The 26,772-nt window shown below is 45.4% G+C and overlaps 1 protein-coding gene across 3 annotated transcripts in view; it reads right to left on the minus strand.

Annotated features, from left to right (window-relative positions):
* The window catches only part of SLX4IP (SLX4 interacting protein), a 258,954-nt gene that overhangs the window by 144,421 nt on the left and 87,761 nt on the right, over positions 1-26,772 (minus strand). For all 3 annotated transcript variants that reach the window (XM_073672225.1, XM_073672224.1, XM_073672223.1), the window contains exon 3: positions 16,793-16,882. In XM_073672225.1, coding sequence (XP_073528326.1) covers positions 16,793-16,882 — 90 coding nt within the window. The remainder of the gene's footprint in view (positions 1-16,792; positions 16,883-26,772) is intronic.

A 26,772-nucleotide genomic window follows, 5' to 3' on the forward strand; every position in this document is an offset into this window, starting at 1 on the left:
GGTGGATGTGCAGAACCCTGCTGCAACCACTATCAGAAGATGGAGCAGCTCCACAATCGAGCAGTCTGCCAACACCGATAACAGCTGATCAGCGTTGGTGCCGGGTGCTAATCAGACAATGATGACCTATCCTAAGGATAAGTTGTCAATGAAAAAGTAGTGGACAACCTCTTTAATGAAACTATGTCTCCTCTTTTTCTGTCTGTATATTTGTTTTGTACTTGCTTCTCATTATTTCCAAGTTTTGGGAAGCGCCAACTTTCTGCTCATTACTGGAAAATACAAATGAGCACAAATCCTGAACTTACAAGCAGTAACTGCACTAAGGAAAAACCCACTTCACATGACTAACCATCAGGACAGATTTTGGCTAGTGGGCTTCATTTGTCGGTACGACAGCCCTGCTGTGTGTTTCATATCCACTCTAATAGGAGGAGTAACAATAGAGCTGTAAAGTCTGGTTCAAATATTAGGTTAATGTTCACACTGAGGTTTTTAAAAGCATCTTCGACTTTAAGAAAAGTGGACCCCAAACATACACTGCTCAAAAAAATAAAGGGAACACTCAAATAACACATCCTAGATCTGAATGAATGAAATATTCTCATTGAATACTTTGTTCTGTACAAAGTTGAATGTGCTGACAACAAAATCACACAAAAATCATCAATGGAAATCAAATTTATTAACCAGTGTGGAAAAACACACTACAGGCTGATCCAACTTTGATGTAATGTCCTTAAAACAAGTCAAAATGAGGCTCAGTATTGTGTGTGGCCTCCACGTGCCTGTATGACCTCCCTACAACGCCTGTGCATGCTCCTGATGAGGTTGCGGATGGTCTCCTGTGGGATCTCCTCCCAGACCTGGACTAAAGCATCCGCCAACTCCTGGACAGTCTGTGGTGCAACGTGATGTTGGTGGATGGAGCGAGACATGATGTCCCAGATGTGTTCAATCGGATTCAGGTCTGGGGAACGAGCGGGCCAGTCCATAGCTTCAATGCCTTCATCTTGCAGGAACTGCTGACACACTCCAGCCACATGAGGTCTGGCATTGTCATGCATTAGGAGGAACCCAGGGCCAACCGCACCAGCATATGGTCTCACAAGGGGTCTGAGGATCTCATCTCGGTACCTAATGGCAGTCAGGCTACCTCTGGCGAGCACATGGAGGGCTGTGCGGCCCTCCAAAGAAATGCCACCCCACACCATTACTGACCCACTGCCAAACCGGTCATGTTGAAGGATGTTGCAGGCAGCAGATCGCTCTCCACGGCGTCTCCAGACTCTGTCACGTCTGTCACATGTGCTCAGTGTGAACCTGCTTTCATCTGTGAAGAGCACAGGGCGCCAGTGGCGACTTTGCCAATCCTGGTGTTCTGTGGCAAATGCCAAGCGTCCTGCACAGTGTTGGGTTGTGAGCACAACCCCCATCTGTGGACCTCGGGCCCTCATACCACCCTCATTCAGTCAGTTTCTAACCGTTTGTGCAGACACATGCACTTTTGTGGCCTGCTGGAGGTCATTTTGCAGGGCTCTGGCAGTGCTCCTCCTGTTCCTCCTTGCACAAAGGAGGAGGTAACAGTCCTGCTGCTGGGATGTTGCCCTCCTATGGCTCCGTCCATGTCTCCTAGTATCTGTTCCATGCTCTGGACACTGTGCTGACAGACACAGCAAACCTTCTTGCCACAGCTCGCACTGATGTGCGTTGTACTGCAGACATCACCTCATGCTACTGTACCTCTAGGGGTGAGAGCAATGGCAAAATGAAAAAGTGACCAAAACAACAGTCAAAAAGGATGAGAACAGAGAAATAGTCTGTGGTCACCACCTGCAGAACCACTCCTTTATAGGGGGTATCTTGCTAATTGTATATCACTTCTACCAGTTGTCCGTTCCATTTGCACAACAGCAGGAGACATTGATTCACAATCAGTGTTGATTCATAACTGGACAGGTAGATTTCACAGAAGTGTTATTGACTTGGAGCTACATTGTGTTGTTTAAGTGTTCCCGTTATTCTTTTGAGCAGTGTATATACTTCACACAACTCACCCTCCCTGGGTCCAGTAAAGACTCTCTGCAACCTCTCTGATCTCCCTGTTTTGGCAGCAATGGTGCCATCAAGTCAAAATTTCAAATCACCACTGCAGCCAATCACTGAACTCGATGGCTCGTACTGTCTATATTGACACAGCTTCTGAATTGAATGATTGGCTGCAGTGGTGATGAAATCTGTCGACTTGACAGATCTGAGCGGGCGATCTGAAGATGCCCGGAGGACCGTACAGTGAAGCGGAGGGACCGGAAAGGTGAGCGGTGAGTTGAGTATTATGATTTTTATTTAATTTTTTACATATTACATTTATTATGTTCTTGAGTCTGGAACCCTAGAAAATCATAAGGGACAATAACTTCTAGGAGAATCATAATTTCCAGGGGGAGGATAGGGTGGGAACCCATGAACAAGCAAATTAAAATTTTTCCTGACCGGCTCCTCTCTAGTTAACAATATTTTTCCCTTCAGCTTCCGTGTAAATAGAAAATCTTTGGTGTATCTGAGAAAATTCGTGAAGTGGAGGTCATGGAGGGGGTGAATAATTCTGAGATTGCTGCAGTCATTAAAAGTGGCATTAGGTGTTGAATTTGGAGAAGTCACTTATACTAGTTGTATTTCGCTATTTCCATTGTTCTTGTTTCATTAGTTTATTGTAAACGGCAGAAAGTTGTAAATTTTGCTAATAAACCTAATTTGGAATGGGGGCTTAATAATTTTCTTTGCAATTGAATAATCCCTTTTTGAAAGGATCTTCTGAAAACACAATGATCATTTGTTCATGTTGTAAAAGCACCGGCTTCATTCGGATGTTCGGATGACACAGTCTGCAGAATTCCTAGTTCATTCCATATGGAGACTATATTCGGTTGTCCAATTGGGCAATACACACGATGAGACTATGCTACTGTCACGCACGAAGGTGGCGTATTTGGTTCGTGGACCCACTGTGACATGGACTGGACTTACCCTGGAGGGGCATAATTAAGCAGCTACCTTGGTGTTCACTGGAGCCCCTAGTGGTGAGATCAGGCTTGTCCGGCAGGTAGCTGCCAGGTGCCACTCTAGGGCTTTTCCGGCAGCAGCAGCTGACCCCAAGGGTCAGAGACGTTAATTCGGATAGAGAGTCCTAGACCGGGCAGGGCGGCCACTTGGAACAGGAACAGACTGCAGATCTGGATAGCAGACAGGACGGCCACTTGGAACAGGAACAGACTGCAGATCTGGATAGCAGACAGAACGGCCACTTGGAACAGGAACAGACTGTGGCTCTGGATAGCAGACAGGACGGCCACTGGGAACAGGAACAGACTGTGGCTCTGGATAGCAGACAGGAAGGCCACTTGGAACAGGAACAGACTGTGGCTCTGGATAGTAGACAGGAAGGCCACTTGGAACAGGAACAGACTGTGGCTCTGTATAGCAGACAGGAAGGCCACTTGGAACAGGAACAGACTGCAGATCTGGATAGCAGACAGGATGGCCACTTGGAACAGGAACAGACTGTGGCTCTGGATAGTAGACAGGAAGGCCACTTGGAACAGGAACAGACTGTGGCTCTGGATAGCAGACAGGAAGGCCACTTGGAACAGGAACAGACTGTGGCTTTGGATAGCAGACAGGAAGGCCACTTGGAACAGGAACAGACTGTGGCTCTGGATAGCAGACAGGAAGGCCACTTGGAACAGGAACAGACTGTGGCTCTGGATAGCAGACAGGAAGGCCACTTGGAACAGGAACAGACTGTGGCTCTGGATAGCAGACAGGACGGCCACTTGGAACAGGAACAGACTGGGGCTCTGGATAACAGACAGGAAGGCCACTTGGAACAGGAACAGACTGTGGCTCTGGATAGCAGATAGGACGGCCACTTGGAACAGGAACAGACTGTGGCTCTGGATAGCAGATAGGACGGCCACTTGGAACAGGAACAGACTGGGGCTCTGGATAGCAGACAGGACAGCCACTGGGACAGGTACAGACACACAGGTCTCGGGAAACTGTTCAGGTACCGCCGATGTGGCCACGGGGTACAGATATCACAGATGCGGCTTCAGGGTAACATATAACCTACTCAGGACAACAGGTACAGAACAGTATAGGCTATAACTATAATAGACTAATGGGAACACAGGATACGGGAATAACTAACAGACTAGGGACGAGGGACCTGGCAACATACAGCTGCTCACACCAACACACCTATCACTATACTATAGGGCTTGCTCAGGCACATACCTATTAGGGAGGGTGCCTTTTATACAAGCTGCCTCCCAGCTATTGGCGGGAGACATCTTGCAGGTGTTTACATTAACTAATTGCCTCCTAGCTGTTAGCTGGGGGCATTTACCACATGAACATGCTGCTGCTTTAAGAGCAGGGGAGTGCGGCACTAGGCGCGCCGCCGAGAGACATTGTGGGGTGCATTGAGAAAGGGGCAAGATCACGAGGCTGGGGAGGTGAGTATGCTGGCATCCCCACATGGAGGGAGGAAGGAAATCATGCAGGGGAACCGGCTACAGACATTACAGCTACTTGTCTCTTAAGACATATTATGGAGTCTGAATAACCACCAATTATTGTGGCTAGCACCATTATAAAGCCATAGAAGATCCTGTTACTGATGGCCTTATCCCCGTAGGATCAAAATCAGAATTTGCAGTAGACGTTGAAAGGACTCTAGTACCTACTTATAAAACATGAACAAATCCTAGATTCATTAGAAAAGTTGGATACTAATTCCCTTAAAACCAATAAACGAAGACAAATTGCAGGAAAACCGTGCACCTGTGTAAAGCAGGTAATTAGCCGACAGCTCAGAACACCTCGTCTTATCTCAGACAAATTGACAGTTTAAAACGGATTATGAGGTCCATGGTATTACTAGACAGGCTCAGGAGACCGCTGTAGGCAAGACAATGAGACGCAAATATACCTCAAGAATGGCTGATTTCAGGTCTAGATTAGCCACTGGGCACTATGACCTTCTTCCAGATCCCAAGAAGTCATCTTCTCCTACAACGGTCTCAGCACCTGTCTGTGCTCCAGGCTGCAAACACCCTGTAAGATACACTGGGGTCTGCGGTGCGGACTGCGCTTTGTTTGTTTTGTGCCTTAAGTCATTTACAACCTGGACAGTCACAGCCTTTTATTAAACGTCAATCTAAAGTTGTGAATCCTCAGCGCTAGCAATCTGCCTCCATTACTTGATGTTAATTTGTAGAAAATTTGATTTTGGGGCAATTTTTTGTTTAATTAAAACTTCATTAACAGAAATACAGAAATGTGCATTAAAGGTAATCTATCAGCAGGGTTTTCTATATAATCTGAGAGAGGAACGGTTTAGGGGCTGAGAATCTGATTCCAGCGATGTGTCACTTACTAGGTTGTGTGTTGCTGTTTCAATAAAATCAGTGTTTTATCAGCAGGAGATTATCACTACAAGACTAGGCGTTTCTTGCCTCATAGTCCAACCTTGCCCTCACTACTGATTAGTAGATTTCTGTCATTGTTCAGTGTGCACAAAAGCTGACAATTAGTGGTGTGAGCGGGGTTATACAAGGCTCAGCATTCTGAGCACTGCTACATGTGCAGCAGAGAAAACTGTTATTGTATCAAAATGACAGCAAGGAGCCCAATAATAGACATCACTGGAATCAGGGTCTCTGCCCCTACATCATTCTACTTTCAGATTACATAGCAAAAACATGGTAATAGATTCCCTTTAAGTCATTTATAAGCTGGACCTGATTCCTTTCCATCTTACCAAGGGCTCTCTTACTAATTCTGTGTGCATTTCTGGCTGATAAAAACCAAAAGGAAAGATATACCGTGTCCTAAGACAACTAGGACATCCACTGATGAATAAATATTACAGGTACTGCCACACTGCTCCAAGCCCAATTGCCTCCTCGTTGTTATGCTGAAGGCATGGGGAACCTAGCAGTCCATCAATATTTGTGTAATTAATGTACTAAATGATTGTATTCATTTGAATGCTGTGGTTGCAATGTCCTGCTTTTCCCAGGGATTGTCTGGCTAGATTGGGTGAGGATTGGGGGCCCATGGGTGTTGCTCAAATGCTCATTTAGCCAACATATATTCATCCAGAACCGCATAAACATTAAAGGGAAACCATCATCAGGATTTTAGATCCCTATCTAAAAGCAAGTGTGTAACGTCCCTTTAATGATGATTACATTGATAGTATGCATAGGCTTGTAGTATTTTGTTTGGAAATTGTAGAGAAATCCAGCTTTGAAGTTCTCCCTATTTCCCCACCGGTCGCCCCATCAGGAGCTTTATGCCCATGCCCCAACCCTTTTGGAATCTCAGACAATGGAGGCAAAGCACTAAGAAGAGAGGCCTGTCCATGGGAGACCGGGGAAATAGGGAGGGGAGCAGGAGATCTGGAAGTGCAGTGTCCGCCCCTTGCACTTGTGATTAAAACTTCAAGGCTGAATTTCTTTACCATTTCCAAATGAAATACTGCAAGCAAAGCATGGATGTAATAAGCATTAAAGGGCCTTAACACAAATGCCTTTACTTAGGGGTCTAGTATCCTGATGACAGGATCCCTTTAACATCTCAAATGGGAAAAAAAATCTGTGTTGTGGGGGATCTGAAGTTGTGATTTCAGCAGCAATCCAGTAAGGAACTTATTCTGCATACCTATAAATATATATATATATTTTTTTACAAATCACACAATGTTGGTATAAAACGGTAACTTCTATAGAAACCTAAAGCGGATCTGTTTCCAGAATTCACAATGCAAAGTACACACATTATTAGATTTCTTAGACTTGATGAGTTATACTTATTTTTCCCCTCACCCATGACAGCACACCTTGAGAGAGGGATCCGCCCCACCAAGGACAGGAAACCGTCTGAAATAAAAGGGCGGCACCTCTCCCTCGCTTCAGTTGGTTTCCTGTCCTTGATGGGAACCTGTCTGAAGAAGATGTCCATACTTACCTGGGCAAGTTCCGGTGTGGAAGAGCGGGCACCAGCCTGTGCACCGGGTTCCAGGTTCCAGAAGCGCCGTCCGCGGTTCCCTGGAGCCGTGTCCGAGCGTGCGCAGGCGGTGAAGAGGGCTCCGGCTCCCCGCAGACCGCTGCGCCGTCCTCTCCCTGCTGCAGACTCCTGGCTGGCCGCACACCGGGAGCGGCGTATTCCGGGTGTGACGCGCCCGACGTCACGGCGCGGTGCACGCTGGGAGAGGTGTGTCCGATGACGTCGAAGGGCGGCACCCGGATCCAACAGGGCGGCTCCCTGTAAGCGCTTGCCGGCCGGCTTTTCAGAACTCGGCCGGCGGGTGTCAGGAGGGGGGAGGACACAAGAACCAGAGGGAGTTCCGGATGTGCCCTATTTAAGGTGGAGGGGTTGTCCTGGTCAAACGCTGCCTATACGCATGCTTGTGGTATGGCAGCTATGGCAGACCAGGACAGCCAGGAGCAGCAGCAGCTGACCCCTCCATCTCATCAACGCCAGCGGAAGAAGCAGTCGGACGCCTCTCACACGGACAGCCACTCCAGCAACTGTAGCGGCAGCAGGAGAAGTAAGGTGTCGGACGCTTCAGAGCCATCCAGAAGGGATTCATCTTATGTCCCGCCACAGCCTCCAAATCCGGTACCCTTTTGTGACTTCAGGGGTGAGTGATCTTCGTGAATGTCACTTAATAGTAATGGAAAGTTATTATGTGCTTCATTCCTTAGGAACCTAAGAAGAGTAGCGCCAAACCGAAGCACAGGGTTTGCGCTTTATGCCAAGTCCCCCTTTCCATAGATTGGCAGAAACAGCTTTGTGCTAGCTGCATTAACCAAACCATAGCGGAGAGCACCCCGGATTTTGCTTCTAATTTGAGGTCCGTAATCCGTACAGAGGTTCAGGATTCCCTGAAAGGCTTACTTAAAGGGAAAAAGAGATCCCATAAGGATTTCTCCAACGACTATGATTCATCCTCCCAGTCAGAGGATCCATGCCTCAGTGATTCAGCATCCTCCTCTTCATCAGACAGTGGTAGGCCCTGTTTCCCTATTGAGGATACTGACAAGTTGGTCAGAGCAGTCAGATCTACCATGGGGTTGAGGGAGGAGAAGGCAGCCAGGTCCCTGGAAGACATTATGTTCACAGGCCTGGAGGAAAAAAAGACGCTCCTTTCAAGTGAATCCTAAAATTCAGACCCTTATAGACCGCGAATGGAGAAAGCCTGAGAAATCGGGAGTGTTGCCCTCATCCTCTAAGGTACCCCTTCGAGGATAATGTCTCTGGGTCCTGGGATAAAATTCCTAAAGTTGACGGGCCTGTTGCTCGATCATCCAAAAAATCGTCCCTACCCCTGGAAGATTCAGGCAGTCTAAAGGATGCTCTTGATAAGAAGGCAGATTCCTTCCTGCATCACACCTGGGAAGCGGCGGCAGGGCGCCTGAAGCCAGCGGTAGCAGGCACTTGTGTCGCTAGGTCACTCATGGTGTGGCTTCAACAATTAGGAGACCAGCTCAAGGATAAAAAGAAATCCAGAGATAAAATCCTCTCCAATTTACCTTTACTGCAAGCAGCGTCCGCTCTCCTTGCCGACTCCTCAGCGGATTCGGTTAAACTCGCAGCCAGGTCTGCTAACTTATCTAATGCTGCCAGACGAGCCCTGTGGCTCAAAGGTTGCCCAGGAGACCTACGGTCTAAACATAAGCTATGTTCCCTTCCTTGTGATGGTAAACTATTGTTTGGCCAAAAACTGGACGAGCTTTTGGAGAAGGCCGGCGACAGGAAGAGAGGTTTCCCAGGGTTCACGGGGGACACAAAAAAGTCCTACTTTCGGAGGAAAATATTTAACCGGGGTCGCCATCCAGGAGAAAGGAAAAGATGGGAGCCTAGATCTAGAAAGGACTCTGGTTACATGTTTGGGGGGGCCATCCTCCAGTACCAAAAAATCTCCCCAATGGAGCGAGGCTAGAGGTCAGGGGAAGGCTTTCCCATTTTATCCCTGCTTGGGAAGCCATTACTTCAAATCCCTGGGTGTTGAGTATCATAAAGAATGGCCTAAAGATAAGCTTCAGTCAAGTCACTCACCGAACCTTCATGATCACCTCCAGGAGGAAGTCCAGGGAGGAGCAGATAGCCCTAGAGTCGGAAGTGCTGGATTTAGTCAACAAGCAGGTCCTTCACAAAATTCCAAATTCACAATGGGGACGGGGATTTTATTCCCCCCTATTCGTGATCAAAAAACCAAATGGGTCCTTAAGGACCATTATCAACCTCAAAAGTCTAAATCAGCTGATAGAGAACCGGACTTTCAAGATGGAATCAGTGAACTTGGCAGTAAAACTCCTACACCACAATTGTTTCATGGCAGTTATCGACCTAAAAGATGCCTATTAATCACATCCCAATCCACCCAGACTACCAGAAGTACCTAAGGGTACCCCTATTCATCCAAGGGGAATTGAGACATTTCCAATTTACTGCCCTACCTTTTGGACTCTAGATAGCACCGAGAGTGTTTACAAAGGTTATAGCGGAGGTGACAGCTTTTCTCTGAATCAAAAAAGTGGTGATTGTTCCTTACTTGGACGAATTTCTGATAATAGGGAAATCGGAGGACCACTGTTCCTCTCAACTTTTAGAGGTCAGGACAGCCTTACATCAGCTAGGATGGTTGATAAATATTCAAAAATCAAAACTATCCCCCCCTCAAGGACTCAGATCTTTCTGGGCTTGACCCTAAATTCCCAACTCCAATCCTGCTTCCTCCCGGAAGACCAGGTTTGCAAAATAATCAGTCTGGTCTCAAGGGCCATAAAGTCTCCAGTGATGTCCCTGAGAGGAGCAATGTCCCTACTAGGCTCCATGACTTCCTGTCTCCCGGCAGTCAAATGGGCCCAAAGTCATATGAGGCTTCTTCAGTGGGAGGTCCTGTCAGCGCAAAAATCCTTCAACGGACATTTAGAAAACAGACTCTTTCTTTCTTTGGAGACAGTAGACTCCCTCTCCTGGTGGACAAACAGGGAGAATCTGACCTCAGGCTTGCAGTGGTCCAGACCAGTCGACCATGCAATTACAACAGATGCCAGTGGCTTAGGCTGGGGGGGTTAATCTAGCAGATCTCTCGGTTCAGGGGCTCTGGCTATGTCACGAAATAGAGACATCATCGAACCTAAAGGAGCTTTTGGCAGTGGAGAAAACCCTGATAGGCTTCCTTCCCCACATACAGGGTCGCCATGTCCAGATCAGGTCCGACAATCGGACGACAGTAGCTTATATAAATCACCAGGGAGGAACAAGATCACGCTCCCTTATGGTAGTGGCAAACAGAATCCTGCAACTAGCAGAACAGCATCTCCTATCCCTCCGTGCTCTTTACATCTGGGGGGTAGAAAATTCAAGGGCAGATTTCCTCAGTCGCCACACTTTAAGACAAGGAGAGTGGGCTCTAAACCCGATAGTCTTCCAACAGATTATCCATCTATGAGGGTCACCGGACATAGATTTGTTCGCCACCAGGGTGAACAGGAAGGTGGAGAGGTTCTGTTCACTAAATCCAACAGAGAATCCCTATGCTGTAGACGCTCTCCAGATACCCTGGAAGTTCAGGAGGGCCTACGCTTTTCCTCCGATAGTAATGATTCCGGCAGTTGTGAGTAAAATTCAGGAGGAGGGGGCGAGGATAATTCGGTTAGCCCCCTTTTGGCCAAAAAGACCCTGGTTCTCCCTGCTTCGCATAATGACGATCTCGGATCCCTGGGTCCTGCCGGACAGGCCGGACCTTCTTATCCAGGGGCCGATGTTCCATGCACAAGCCAAAGGTTTCCCATCTGGTGGCTTGGAATTTGAGTGGAGTTTTCACCAGGCCTAGTTTCCACCCTATTGGGTAGTAGGAAGCCCATAACAACTAAGATTTATACCAGAATCTGGGGAAAATTCCTGGATTTCATAGACTCCCCATTGTCAGATAAACCTCCAATTAAAGATGTCCTAGAATTTTTACAGAAGGGACGTGACCTGGGGTTAGCTACGGGGACACTTAAAGTTCAGGTGTCTGCCCTAGGGGCGCTCTATAATTGCAACCTGGCGGGGAACAGGTGGGTCTCTAGATTCATTAAATCCTGTTACAGAGCTAAACCATTTCGGGCTCTCAGAGTTCCTCCCTGGGACCTGAATTTGGTTTTAAACGCACTCTCTGGCAACCCATTTGAACCCCTGCAGGTTATCTCTCCAAAGTTCCTCACCCTCAAAACCATTCTCCTAGTGGCCCTAATGTCGGCCCGTAGGGTGAGTGACCTGCAGGCCCTTTCTGTTGATCCCCCATACACCCAAATTCATGATGACCGGGTCCGTCCTACGTACAGATCCGGCATACCTTAGGAAAGTAGTTTCCAGATTCCACTGTAATCAAGAGATTGTGCTTCCCTCATTCTGCAGCAACCCAAAAAACCCCGGGGAGGTTAGATTCCACAATCTAGATGTTAGAAGGGCGTTACTACAGTACATAGACATGACTAGTCAGTGGAGGAAGGACAAGTCCTTGTTTCTGGCCTTTCAGGGGAGTAGGAAAGGTCACGGGGTATAAAAGGGAACTATTTCTAGGTGGCTTAGGGAGGCCATTTGTCTAGCTTACATATCTACAGGTGTTCCGGCACCGGACGGTATTAAAGCTCATTCCACCAGAGCTGTAGCGACCCTCCTGGGCAGAGAGAGCAGACGTCTCAATTGACCAGATATGTAAAGTTGCTACTTGGTCTGCACCATCCACCTTTTACAAACACTATCGGTTGGATCTATCCTCCTCTGACCTTACCTTTGGGAGAAGGGTACTTCAGGCGGTGGTCCCTCCCTAGGGTGCTCATATTCTCCAAAATTCTCTCAAGGTGTGCTGTCATGGGCGAGGGGAAAACACCAAGGTTACTTACCGGTAGCCGTTTTTTTTCCTGAGCCCATGACAGCACCCGTAGTTCCCCCCCCACCCCCCCTGTCTTTCTCACACCCTGGTGAAGCACTTTACGTTTTGGGTGATTATATATATATATTGTAGGTGTTGGTTATGTGTCTAACCCTTTCTGGAGGTCCTCTCAATGCTCTGTAATCCAACTGAAGCGAGGGAGAGGTACCGCCCTTTTATTTCAGACGGTTTCCTGTTCTTGGTGGGTTGGATCCCTCTCTCAAGGTGTGCTGTCATATGCTCAGGAAAAACCGGCAAACCTTGGTGTTTCAAACCCCATGCCACAAAGGCTTTATAATCCTTCCCCTGTCCGATAGTAAAATGAGCATTTTATAAGTTCAGCTCTAGCTTTGCTGTGATGACAGAGATTGTCAAAGTAAGCGTAGCGGCCTCACCAGGTCTAGGAGATCTATTTATTAAATGTATGCAGTTTATATTGTGAAATCTAGTGACAAAACTTCTTTAAAGGGAACCTGTCATGTTGAAAAACACTACCTTACCTGCAGCTATAGGGCTAATTTGCTAGTAAATAGCGGTAAAATCCTGCCTGCCTTACTGGAAGCCCGGCTCCAGGGAGAAAATTAATGCATATCTGCTCTGAGGCTACTTGCTTCCAGTCATCGGGGCGGAGCAGGGAACGGTTAGCCACCGCAGCTGTAATCATGCCCCAGAACATTGATTGACAGCCTGTTCTGCACACTCACGAACTGCACACGTGCTGCAGATCAGGCCATCAATCACAGTTCTGGGGAGTGATTACAGAATGCCTACTGTACAGTGAGCGATGACGGTAACGGCTCCCTGCACCGCCACGATGGCTGGAAGCGAGCGGCTGCAGAGATGATACAAGTTCATTTTCTCCCTGTAGCTGCTGCTCCAGTAAGGCAGCCAGGTATAGTTTTTACAGGTAAATACTGTTTAGTACCATTATATTTGTAACTAAATAGCATTTCTGGACATTACAGGTTCCCTGTAAAATAGTCAAATTCACATATGACCAAACTTAAAGGGCTATTCCCATCTCCAAGATCCTATCCCAATATGTAGCAGGTGTAATAATAAGAATATTAGCAAGTACCTTCAATTAAAAATGTAGTTCTTCTGATTCGCTTAGTTGCTTACCCTATGTACAGGACACTGTAGTACCTTAAGTTTCCATGGTTACGACCACTCATATAGTGACAGTTAGTTAGTGGTCGTAATCATGGATATCTAAGGTACTACAATGTCCTGCACATGGGGTAAGCGACAAAGCGAATCAGAAGAACTACACTACATTTCTAATTAGAGGTATTTGCTAATATTATTATTACACCTACTACATATTGGGATAGGATCTTGGAGATGGGATTACCCCTTTATTAAATGATGATTTGGTCATACCTCGGTACTAGTTTTGTAATTATTCCTAAAAATATGCATTCAATTAAATAATAATTTTACCAATAATTACCGTATATTCCGGCGTATAAGACGACTTTTGAAGACTGAAAAATCTTCTGTCTAGTCTGGGGTCGTCTTATACGCCGGTAATGCTTTTGAACTTTCAGAGATTGACATGCGGGGATACTCTGGGGGTGTTAATAAGCTGCCGTGGCCGTATCCCTGCCATGTCAGAGTTAATATAAGGTGGAGGGAGTTAAAATACGGCGGCGGTAGGTCCAGACAGTCAGCGCTTCTGTGCTGAAACTGACACATCGCTGCGTATTCCCAGCTCCGGACACAGCGCAGGGCTTCTGTGCCGACAGCTTTCACTTGTCACAGAAGCGCTGCGCTGTGTCCGGAGCAGGGAAGTTCGCATCGCTTCTGTGACAATATATGAAAAGCCGGCAATTCAGCAGCGGCATAAGCCGGCACCCGACAATTTAGAATAGAAAGAATAGAGCTTCACACATAGATTAGATAGATAGAAACATGTCAGTCACATATATATGAAGTACAGTGACAGTATTGCTTACTGTACTTGTCATTTAGTGTAAAGGATTTATTAAAACAAATAATAGTGTTTTCATGCACCGTCTCTTTAAAAAAGCCGGCCGGCAATTCAGCATCTGTACCCGACAATTTATAACAGACAGAATAGAGCTTCACACATAGATTAGATAGATAGAAACATGTCAGTCACATATATATGAAGTACAGTGACAGTGCTGGTTACTGTACTTGTCATCTAGTGTTAAAATAACGGATTTATTTAAAAAAAAATTGGCGTGGGGTTCCCCTTAATTTTAGTCTCTAGCGGAGGTTAAGCAGACGGCTGGGGCAGATGTTTGAAGCCTGGGAAGGGGGTAATACCCACGGAGCTTCCCAGGCTACTAATATCAGCCCCCAGCTGAATACATAGCCTTTACTAGCTATTAAAATGGGGGACCCCCCAAAAAAAATGACGTGGGGTCCCCCCTAATTTAATAGCTAGCAAAGGCTAGGCAGACAGCTGGGGGCTGATATTAATAGCCCAGGAAGGGAGCCATGAATATTGGCCCCCTCCCAGGCTAGAAACACCAGCCGTCAGCCGCCCCAGAAATGGCGCATTCATAGGATGCGCCAATTCTGGCACTTAGCCTCGCTCTTCCACGCTGCCCTGGTGCGGTGGCAGGGGGTAATAGGGCTGGGGTTGATGTCAGCTTATAATGCCAGCTGACATCAAGCCCAGGTTAGTAATGGAGAGGCGTCTATAAGACACCCCCATTACTAACCCCATAGTAAAAGTTAAAAAAAACACAAACACCCAGAATAAAGTCCTTTAATTGAAATAAACACACAATTCTTTATTGTTCTAAATTAAACCATACTTACCATCACGCCCATTCCAGCTGAAGCCAACGATCCCCTGCAATAAAAGTAAAATAATAAAGCAACCTCATCCTTACCTTTCCATGGTTCCCAGGACAGCTCCAGCTCTGCTACATCGAGATGACAGGCTGGGCCGCAGCAGAACGCTGCCATCCAGCCTGTCATCCCGCAGACACTGAGAAGCGCAGGCATGCTTGCGCTCCTCAGTGTCTCGCTGTGACGGCATCCAGATGAGCCGACAATGAACTCAGCTCACCTCCTGGACGTCCGTCACTGACAGCGTGGGAAACTTCTACTGCGCATGCGGGGAGCAGGAGAATTTTCCCACGCTGTCAGTGACGTGCATGAGGTGAGCCGAGTTCATTGGACATGATCTCGGCTCATCTGGATGCCGTCACAGTCAGACACTGAGGAGCACAAGCAAGCCTGCGCTTCTCAGTGTCTGCCGCATGGCAAGCTGAATGGCAGCGTTCTGCTGCGGTGCAGCCTGTCATGTGAATGTTGCAGAGCTGGACCGGTCCTGGGAACCATGGAGAGGTAAGGATGATGTTGGTTTATTATTTTACTTTTATTGCAGGAGATCGTTGGCTTCAGCTGGAATGGGCGTGACGGTAAGTATGGTTTAATTTAGAACATTAAAAAATTGTGTCTTTATTTCAATTAAAGGACTTTATTCTGGGTGTTGTGTTTTTTTTAATTACTTTACTAGAAATTCATGGCGGTCATGTCTAATATTGGCGTGACCCCATGAATTTCGGGCTTAGGGCCAGCTGATAATGCCAAGCTGGCCTTAACCCCTTTATTACCCAGTGAGCCACCGCACCAGGGCCCTGGATGAGTTGGGTACAGCGCCAGAAGATGGCGCTTCTATGAACGCGCCATTTTCCGGGGTGGCTGCGGACTGCAATTTGCAGCGGGGGGGGGGCCAGAAAGCTTGGGCCTCCCTGCGCTGCAGATTCCAGCCCCCAGCTGCCTAGTTGTACCTGGCTGGACACAAAAATAGGGCGAAGCCCCACGTCTTTTTTTTTTTAATTATTTCATGAAATAATTAAAAAAAAAAGGGCTTCCCTATATTGTTGTGTCCGGCCAGGTACAAATAGGCAGCTGGTGGTTGGGGGCAGCCCGTTCCTGCCTGCTGCACCTGACTGGACACAAAAATATGGCGAAGCCCACGTCAACATTTTTGGGAAAAATTAATTACAAAATTAATAATTTAGGGACTGCATCTTTATTAACCCCTCAATTGTCATTTAGTGTTAAAATAAAGGATTTTTTAAAAAGAAAATTGGCGTGGGATCCACCATCATTATAGTCTCTAGCGGAGGTTAAGCAGACGGCTGGGGCAGATGTTTGAAGTCTGGGAAGGGGGTAATACCCACGGAGCTTCCCAGGCTACTAATATCAGCCCCCAGCTGAATACCTAGCCTTTACTAGCTAATAGAATGGGGGACCCCCCCAAAAAAATGACGTGGGGTCCCCCCTATTTTAATATGTTTATGAGTGACAGTTTTCCTGCTATATACCTGCATGTCATAAGAATTTAAATTAAAAAAGGACCATGTTAAATTCAAATCTGTTTTTTTTTAATTTTTACCGGTGTTTGGTATGCGTTGGAAAAGGGGTAGTCTTATACGGTGAATATATCCTAAACTCTATATTTTAACAGGAAAGTAGGGGGGTCGTCTTATACACCAGGTCGTCTTATACGCCGGAATATACGGTACATTACTTCTAAATGAATTACTCAGCAGCTTAACAAAGCAGCCAGTATAACCCAGACAGAGGAATAATGCACTTATAAGAAAGGGCAGAATTAAAAAGTAAACTAGAGAAAAGTCATTAAATGAAGGGAAACAGAACACATGTCTAATAGTCCTCAAGGAGCTGTTAAAGGTTAGTTATAATTCACAGTAGTCTCAACATAACAAGATCTGAGCAAATCAGGCCAGTCCAATTTCTTCCCTGCAGCTACGGGCTTTTGAAGTAGGAATGGTTTTGTTGTACCTCCTTCTCATGGTCAGAAAACCAGCTGGAGTCTTTACTGGTGCCTTGAGGCAAAACATGAAGATCCACCAGAACAGCAAAGTTCCCACACTGCAAGACAAAAGATGAAATCCTTAGGATGTTGTAAGGCATATGTACGGCACACAAAGAGGAAGCCACCATCCAGAATCCCACCAAGCTCCCACCCCAAAAGGAGCACATAAAATTACATGATTACTTGACCCACCGCTGGAAGCGGTAAATCGCTTGTTTAGTAAGCATTCACAGGCTCGCTCCGACTTTTCCATTAAACCCATAAAATTAAGGGGCAATGAGAAAACCATAAACCAAGCGAGTAGTACCCGCCCGCACGTGTGGTGTCACTTGTACAGACGGGCAGACGATCCTTGGTTGAGCATTTTGCAACACAAAAATATAGTAAGTAAAAGTAAACATATCAATCTAAACATCCCAGGAAATATTTAATCTGAAGATCGGAGATGATTTTTTTTTTATGGCAGCACAACTAGAGCTCATTTTTACAGCTTCTTAGGTCTACAAAAAATAATATGCAAAGTTATAGTTTATTGATAAATACATTAAATGCATCATTAAAAGGGGTATTCCCATCTATATGCAGTAGGTGTAATAATAATAAAATTAGCAAATACCTCCAATCAGAAATGTAGTATAGTTCGCCTGATAAGCTGTGCTTACCTATTGTGCAGGGCATTGCAATAGCTTAGGTATCCATGGTTACGACCACTAGTAGCAACTAGTTAACTGTCACTGTATGAGTGGTCGTAACCTGGGATACCCAAGCTACTGCAATGTCCTGCACATGAGGTAAGCAACACAGAAAATCAGAAGAACTATACTATATTTCTAATTGGAGGTATTTGATAATATTATTATATTAATTATTATTACTACTACACCTACTACACATTGGGATACGATCTTGGAGATGGGAATATCTCTTTAAATCATTTTTGCATGAAGTATTCCCCCTTGTGAAATAAATACACTATACACTCACCTTGTGCACCCGTGCCGTTCTAACAATGTCGGCGCCGGGTCTCCCTGGACTTCCCTGACATTGTTATGCCATGTGAGCCCGGCAGCCAGTAAGCAGCTGCTATTTGGCTGCTGCACTCTCACTTCCTTCGCACATGCAAAAGAAAGAAGAGCACAGCAGCCCATTAGTGCTGGAACGGCGCCAGTGCAGGAGGGGTATATATATCATTTTTATTTTAGAATGGGGAGTACTTAATTTAAAAAAAGGCTATCCAGGTAGTGAACAACCTTTAACATTCTGTAATGCACATATTCATCTCAGCTAAAAGTCTAGACCCTTAGATCAGGAATAGGACATTTCATAACTTCCCCAAATTCTTATGAAAAAAATATTCCCCACAAACTGCATTGAACTACTGTACCCAATTTATTATATATTTTAGGAGGAGTCGGAGTTGGTCCATTTTATACTGACTCCGACTCCACTAAAATGGGATTCGACTCCACAGCCCTGGTGCAGACGCCTGCGATCAAACATCGGATTGCACCCGAACCAACGTCATTCTATGGGGCCATACACAAAATTGCAGCATGCCAGAGTTTGATGCAATATTCGGATTGCACTTGGCCATTCATTCAACGAGTCCATGGGATACACCAGACTGCACTTGGATGACATCTGAGTGCAGTCTTATTTCCGTGGACTGACAGAATGAAGATGGAGAATTTTTTTTCTCCATCTTCTCCGTTTCCGAGAGAATTGGATCTCACTATGATCAAACGCTGAGATCAAAGTGTGATTAGCATAATCGTCCTGATTCTCTCAGAAGAAATAATATACGGTCGCCTGCACCTGCCCTTACTGGGAACGGTTGTCCCAAAGTAATGTGTGAATGACGCTCTAGTGAGCATATGTAACCAAAGCCCTTTAAATATGTAAGAATCGAGCCAGGAGAAGCAAGTCGGATGGTTCCCATCTAAGGAGGTCGACTTGTTGCTTGGCTAATGGGTTCACACAATTTGATCAAACTGTGCTGCAAGTCCCTCAATTAGACAAGTATAGTTTATATAGCAGTAATGCAGTTAAAAACTCATATATTCAACGTTCCCATGTACCTTAGCGAACTCAGTGTGATTGTATGTTTGCATGCTAGCGCAATGCAGTCACTGCAGCTGCCACCTTTGTGTGTCTATCTCATTTTGCTAGAAGGTGCTTGTCAATTTTGTTATTTTTTTGCACTCTTTAATGATCATTTCCATTGACTTCTGTGTAATGAGGCTTGTACAGCAATGCTGAATCTCCCAAAATCTGAGGTCATCTGCAATTTTTGGAAGTTTATGCATTAAATCACAAAAATTGCACCTCCTGGGTTAAAGCTAAAAGCTAAATGTGTTCGTGATGCTCATGTAGTAACCAGATTCTTATTTTTCTAAAACCTGCATAGTGATTGGTTGATTAGGTCAACATTACCATTCTTATACACACAAGGCCTTTTGTCCTACATGCATAACTTGATATGCACATCTCTGCACCTCCATAGTCAGGGGCTGCAAAAACACCTTGGGCCCAATATATCAAGACCGGTGTTGCTCATGCTAGTCTTGATGAGGAGATGTGCTGGAGTCAGAAAAAGGTGATTCATGAAGAGGTGTGCGCCAGTGTACACCTCTGTGTGCGCCTCGTCACAAATCCTACTCCAGTCCCTGCTGTAGAAAGATTTGTGGCCTAGCGAATGCCGCCGTTGGTCATGAATTTGATGAGCGGTGGTTGCCATGTCCTCATCCCACCCCAGCGCAGAGCTGGGAGAATGTGGCGTGAAAAAGTCGCAATAATTTTTCAAACTTTTTTAAACTTTTCAAAGTTTTTACGCCACAATTCTGGCATGAAAGCTTTGATGAATCTGGCCACCTTGTTTTTGCTACAGTCTGCAACAATACAGCATAAGAGCTGTAGACATTAACTAGTAAAATATTTTATTTTTTCCCCCCAAGTACATTTGCATTTTGCAAAGTTGACATTTTATTTATGCAGCGCCCAGCGCATTTCGCAGTGCAGTACAGAAATTAACATCGCTCACACCAGTCCCTGTCCCCATTGGGTCTCACAATGTAAATTCCAAAGTAAAAGTACGTTTTTTGGAGTAAAGGAGGAAAGTCCGATGGGACCTTGAAAAAAAAAACTTAAAATAGAAATGAGGAGTAATATATATTTATTTTTATTTTTTTCCTACGGCACTTCCAAATTCATTAATTATATTAGAAATCTGTGAATCTTCCTCTTTGTGGGCAAACATTTATAAATAGGACATCATTGTACGTGGGGTAAAAATAACATTAGTTTCATCACAGGTGAAATTTATAAACTATAACACACAAGTCTGCAGGGGAAACTCAGTAACGATAAATTTGGTTTGCAATTACGTTCTGGAATCAACTTCAACTCTTACATTCTTGTGGCTGCAGCTAAAATAGAGGAGAAGCAAGGTTTTCACACCAGAACTCAAGACTTAAAACATTTTTATTTCCACCTCGCCATCGCAGTTTATATTCTGGAGCCATCGAGCTAACAAGATGAAACCATCAGCAAAAACAATGATTGCGGTTCGGATTGGACGTCATGGACGAACTGATCTTTAAAGGTTTTCTGTGCTGAGATATTTGTCAACATGGCACATTAATGAAAGCAATTACATAAAGCGCAATGTTAGGTCTGTAATCAGCATTCTTACATGAGAGAGCGCTTGTGGGAAGAACTGTTCAATGGCAGCTCAAAGGAACTCGAAACCTCAAAATGAAGGTTTAAAGGGAACCTGTCACCAGGTTTGTCCCAGGTGAGATAAGACCACCACCTTTCAGCCCTGATATAGAGCATTCTAATATACTGTATATATGCCCCCAATCCAGCCTGTAAGACAAGAAAAAGACCTTTTAAGAACACTCACTTACGGGGGGCGGTCGGGTCTGATTGACATCGCTGTCTTGATTTGGTGCCTCCCTTATTCTTGCAATAAGGTCCTCCTTCTGTGCTTCGTGTGGATGACGCAGCCTACATCATCCACATACTGTCCCCGGCATCGTGCTCCTGCACAGGCGTACTTCTCTGTGCTCTGCTAAGGGCAGAGTAATGTACTGTAGTGCGCATGTGCCGGGAAAGGTCAAAGAGCTCCGGCACATGCGCACTGCAGTACTTTGCTCTGCCCTGGTCAGGGCTGAGAGGTACTCCTGCGGAAGAGCACGATGCCGGGGGCACTGTGTGGATGACGTAGGAAGCATCATCCACACGAGGCAAGAAGGCGGACGGCGCCAGAGCACCCCATAGGGGAGTATAGTGAAAGATCTTTTTCTTATCTTGCAGGCCGGATTGGGGGCATATATACAGCATAGTAGAATGCTGTATATCAGGGCTGAAAGGTGGTGGCCTTATCTCATATGGGACAAACCTGGTGACAGGTTCCCTTTAAGATAAATAAGAAAAATAGTTGTCCTAACTAACTTTTTGTTCGGCCGATTTCACAAGTTTTTCTTTTTCTCATGCGTGAAAAATGATCCGCTTCTTGTTCAGTGTTCTCGATTCATTTTTTGGTTTGTGTGTCAGTTTCTACAATGCTTGTTGCATCCATTTTTCTCATATGAAGAAAAAATAAATTCTTAGGTTCTCCTACCCATTAAGCAGTAAAACAAGGACAGCACAAGGATGACATACGTGTCATCCATTTTTTTTTCTCTCAATTGACTTGCACTAGAGAGTTTGATCCAAAACACAAATCTAAGTAGGACATTCATTGCAATGGGCCTGTGATCTAGACACAAAACCAACAGGTAATACACAAACCAAAAATACGGACTTATGAACGAACCCTTAGGGCTTGTTTAAACGTTGCATTTTTTGTTGTGTTTTTCACAAGGAAAAAAAAAAAAATCTGCTTTTTACTGTCCCAGCAAAGTGAATGAGATTTCTGAAATCACATTCACATGCTGCTTATTTTTTCCTTGCAGTTTTGAAACAGTTTCAAATCAGCAGCAGGTCAATTTTTCTCTGCGTTTTTCACTCATTTCAATGAATGGAGGGGAAAAAAATGCATCAAAAAATTTTATACAGTGTTTTTTTCTGCCAACACTCCTGTATTTGCAGCAAAAAAATCTGCTGCAAATACTGAGCATGTGCACATACCCTTAAGGGTAAGTGCACCCACGTTGTGTTTTTTCTGCAATTAACTCACCATATGAGTGGTTGCAACCATGGATATCTAAGCTACTGCAATGCCCTGCACATGGGGTAAAGTGGCACAGCTAATCAGAAGAACTATACTATATTTCTAATTGTAGGTATTTGCTAATATTTTTAATATTACACCTATTACATATTAAGATAGGATCTTAAAGATGGAAATACTCCTTTAAACTATGTTCATATGCAGCATTTTTGCAGCAGGTATTTTTTATGCAAATAAGAAGCGGCATTTTAGAGTACCAGCAAAATATATGAGATTTCATAAATCTCATGCATAAGCTTGTTTTTTTTCCAGGCTTGAATTTGTGAAATCTGCAGCATATCATTTCTTTCAGAGTTTTTGCAGCATTTCTGCAGCGCTTTTTCACTCATGTAAAGCAATGAGAAAGTGCAAAAAGTCTGCATGAAACACAGCAAACAGGTTTTGCGTCTTTTTTTTGAAGGCTAACATTATTGAACATGTACTGTAGACAAACCACATGTAATCTGCACCAATAAATGCAGCTAAAAATAAAAAAGCACTGCAAAAATGCAGCATTATTATTGCCAAGAGAGCAGGTTTCAGCTGCAAAAAAAAAAACGCTTCGAAATCTCTGCGTGTGAACATATCCTTAGTCGGCAGCATTTCCTGCATCATCAAGAAACAGTTAGTCTTGTAGAAATCCTGCAGAAAATAGAAGGAATACTCTCTTGTAGATCCATTCCAGATTTGGTTGGTGGCCAGTGGTAGTCTCGTCTCCTTAGCCACTGAGCTTTGCAGTCTCTTGTCTTACTACACGCAGATGCTTCTGCTGCAGTCGGTTAACTTACAACCAGATGCAGAATAGTGAGGAGGATTAGGATACACATGGTTGAGACAAATGGAAAAGATTTTTATATACCGTAGGTTTCTCAGTTTGAATTCTAGTATGAGACAGAAAAAAAGGGATCAAACAAAAAGGAGGAGATCAAGGGAGTGGCTTTATTTGGGGGAAAAAAAAAGTTAAGAACAACTCATTTTGAACCAGAAAGGAAGGACAATAGACGTAACATATTCCTTTTTGGAAACCCAGTTAGGTGGATTACATCTGGATAAAAAAAAATGCAAGAAATGTATTTGATACATGAAATTAAATTTACACTCCAGTATTACTATAGAGTAGGGGTGCACAATCTTTTTTTGGTCTTTTTTGTCATACTGAACCAACCCGGGGGCTGACCTAAAAATTAAAAGGATATTACCTTCGGTGACATTTGTGGCATATCAAAAGTATATTCCAGAATGTCTGATAGGTACAAATTCTACTTACAGGACTCTTACCTCCAAAAATCTGCACTCTAATGGTACGTTCACACTGAAGGGTTTTTTTTGCGAAGATTTAGAAATAGACTCTGCTATTAAATCCACATAAAAAACTGCGTCAAATACTCTTCGAATAAGTTTCCGACTGATTTTAATGGGAAAAGATCCTTTACTGCACACAGTGCTATTTTTTTCATGTTAGTTTGAACATTTCGCAATAAAACTAATAGAAAGTGTATTAAAAATGTGGATTTGCAGCAAAATCAGTTCTTAAATCCTTGTAAAGAAGAAGAGGTGATGCCTGCACATAGCTCTCTATAATAGATCATGGGTATTTTGCTTACCGCCTAATGATTCATAACTCCCATAAACTACAGTGGAGAGAGCCACAGACACGGAGACCACCTGTATTAGGAGACCCCATTCTCCTGATGGAGGAGTAATCCAGAGAGGTCTACACACGGCACCATTAGTACTCGTCAGTCCTGCTGTTTAGCTGCTGCCACTACTCATCTGTGTGTGGCTGCTCACAAATAGGTAACCTGTCAAACAAGCATTTTCCTGTCCATATGGTTGGAGGCCACACAGAATGGCATTGAGAGGCGAATATGGCCCCCGGGCCGCAAGTTGTGCATCCCAACTTTAGAGGTTGTCCACTTGGGACAGGCTGTCTTCGATAAAGAAGAGTCAGGTATGTTAAAAGCAGAAGTCAACAAATCACCAAAATAATGGCTTGCAACCAAAATGTACATTACAAATATATGCAGATGTATATATTTTTTTTTTTTATACTAATCACACAAAAAAAAAAATTGACCAAATCAAACAAAATGAACTTATTCTTGCATGGTCCGAACGTAGCTTACCGGATAGATGCGGTGGTGATGGAGAGGGATCGCAGGGCCCTCCGTTCCCTCCCTCAGGAACCCGACGGCAGCAGAAGAGGTGAGATGCTGCGGGGTCGGTGTCTGGCTGTCGGATGTGAAGCAGAGCAGCGTGCGCTGCTTTCTGGTGGCCGTGGCCATCTTCCTGAAGCTATTATCTACAGTAAAATGGGCGCCCGAGCCGGCGCATGTGCAGACTGGGAGCTCGGGCAGCCATTTTCCTGTAGATCACGGCTTCAGAAAGATGGCCGCAGCCACTGGAAAGCAGCGCAGGCTGCTCTGCCTCACAGCCAACAATCAGACATGGGCGCTGCAGCATCTCACCTCGTCTGCTGCTGCCGCCAGGTTCCTCAGGGCGGGAACAGAGGGCCCTGTGATCCTGCTCCACCACCACAGCAACTCCCCGCTGCTGGAGCAACGTCTTCGCACACCCAGGGTCCACAGAATACCTCCATTTCCGCCGGCTTCCTGAAGGACCCTGCCTCCTGTGACCCCAGCTCCACCGCCCCACAGGTAAGATACTGTACCTATTCAGACTATAACAATATCAAATGATCCAGCGAAGACTGCATGTAGATAAAAATAAAACGTAGCTTTTAATTAGCCATATAAAATATTGCTCCACATGGTGTTACAGGCAAAGTGCAGTTGTGCAAAGATAAAGACCAACGCGTTTCGACAACGAGTCTTAATCACGGCCATGATTAAGACTCGTTGTAGAAATGTGGGGCCACTGAGGGTTCAGTTGTCACAGAGGTACTGCACCTCACCCAGAGGTGTGGTGTCTCCTTCTCTCAGGTAAGGAAGGAGTGCTGCCCGGAACCCCAACACCCGCATTCATCACTACACTACTCCAGGCCGGCTGGAAGGGCAATATGCACTGTGTCTCCTGCTGAGCCCTGTCCCTGGCTGGAGTGGGGGGAACCAAAGGTAGGGAGAACTAGTAGTGGGTGTGGGTGGAGGATGTAGAGTAGGGGAGCACGATTGCAGGAGGAATATAAAGGGAAGCCATCTTAGGGTGGCAGGTCAGTTAGTCAGTCAGTAGTAGTAAGGAGAGGAGGGGAGCAGAGTCTCTTTAGGAGCTCTGCTCCATAAGTGTGGCCTAGTAACAGAGGCCCAGGAGGGGAGCAGAGGAGAACGGCTCCGTTTTACAGAAGGGATTCCAGGGGGTACGGTGAGTGCACGACGGCACCCGTACGCCCCGAATCTGCCAGGTGTCAGAGGGATCAGGCCGCAAGAAGGGACCGGTCCCTGGCCCAGCCGTGTTACTCCAGGTCTCGGCTGGAAAAACCGGAGGCTTCTGCACTTCCATGGTGCAGTCGCCACAGTCTCACCCTAGTCACCGTGAAGGTCAAGTAGGTCCGGAAACTCCAGGTTGCTCAGAGGGACTTCAGAGCACCCAATCGGGACTGAGTGTGGGGAAGCACAGGGCAGAAGACCCAGCGTGAGAAGTCGGTCTAGTAAGGAACATAAAGAACGCGGGGTTCCGTCAAGCACTTCTGATATATCTGAGAAAGTGCTGGACCCCTGGACTGGTAGACGCAGTGCGACGTGGAGGCGGACACCCGTACAGTGTACCTGAGAACCTTGAACAAGAACTGTGAGTAAAACTTGGATGACTGCACTCCACTGCCTCCGTCAGTTATTTCAGCTGCGCCATCTCGACTGCACTACAAGCCCCAGCATCACCACCCACCGTTAAAACTCTACACTGCCCGGAGGCCCGCTCCACCTGTGGGGAGCTGTTCTATCAACTGCCTCAGAGGTCTGCAGCAGCGCTGGTACAAATTACCAGAAACCACAGGTGGCGTCACGATCAAACTACAAATCCCATATAAACTATCCCCTTTTTGTTGACCGCCCTGGGCCACGGACCAGGCCAGCCACTGTGACATATTCCCTCCAGCATCCATAGGCCCGGACACAGAGTACCCCACTGCCCTGTGGGCGCGTCAGAAACATCTTTGCACAGCTGCACTTTGCCTGTAACACCATGTGGAGCAATATTTTATATGGCTAATTAAAAGCTACGTTTTATTTTTATCTACATGCCGTCTTCGCTGGATTATTTTATAGTTTTGGATCCTCTACTAGTTGCTCTGGCTGGATCCGTGCGTGGCATAGATTCCTCCACACCCCGAACAGGTGAGCTGACTACTTTTCTTGTATTTATTCAGACTATAAGACGGACCCCCATATTGTAAAAAATATTTTTTTCCTATTTTCCACCCCACAATTTGGGGTGCGTGTTATGGTCCGGTGCGTCTTATAGTCTGAAAAATAAGGTATTTATTCAAACATTTCTAGGAGGAATAACTGAGGTTCCAAGAAAAGATGTCCAAAAATTTAAATTTAATTGAGAATATGATTATTTCCTAAAATAGGGAAATTAAAGGAGCTAAAAGGTCTTTTTTCTCAAGAATAGGAATTTTATTAATGAAAATAAGTACCAAATACAAGATGAAAAGGTTGCCCATTTTTGGTGACATTTTCATGGTCATACTTTTGCCTTCACCAAAGTGCTCCTGGCATCCTTGGAATCTAGTTCCCCGGAAGACAGTAAGAGAAGACAGTAAGAGAAGACACT

The sequence above is a fragment of the Phyllobates terribilis genome, unplaced genomic scaffold (genome assembly GCF_046119375.1).
Source record: "Phyllobates terribilis strain yellow unplaced genomic scaffold, ASM4611937v1 Scaffold_3__8_contigs__length_932513732, whole genome shotgun sequence".
In the NCBI taxonomy this organism is placed as follows: domain Eukaryota; kingdom Metazoa; phylum Chordata; class Amphibia; order Anura; family Dendrobatidae; genus Phyllobates; species Phyllobates terribilis.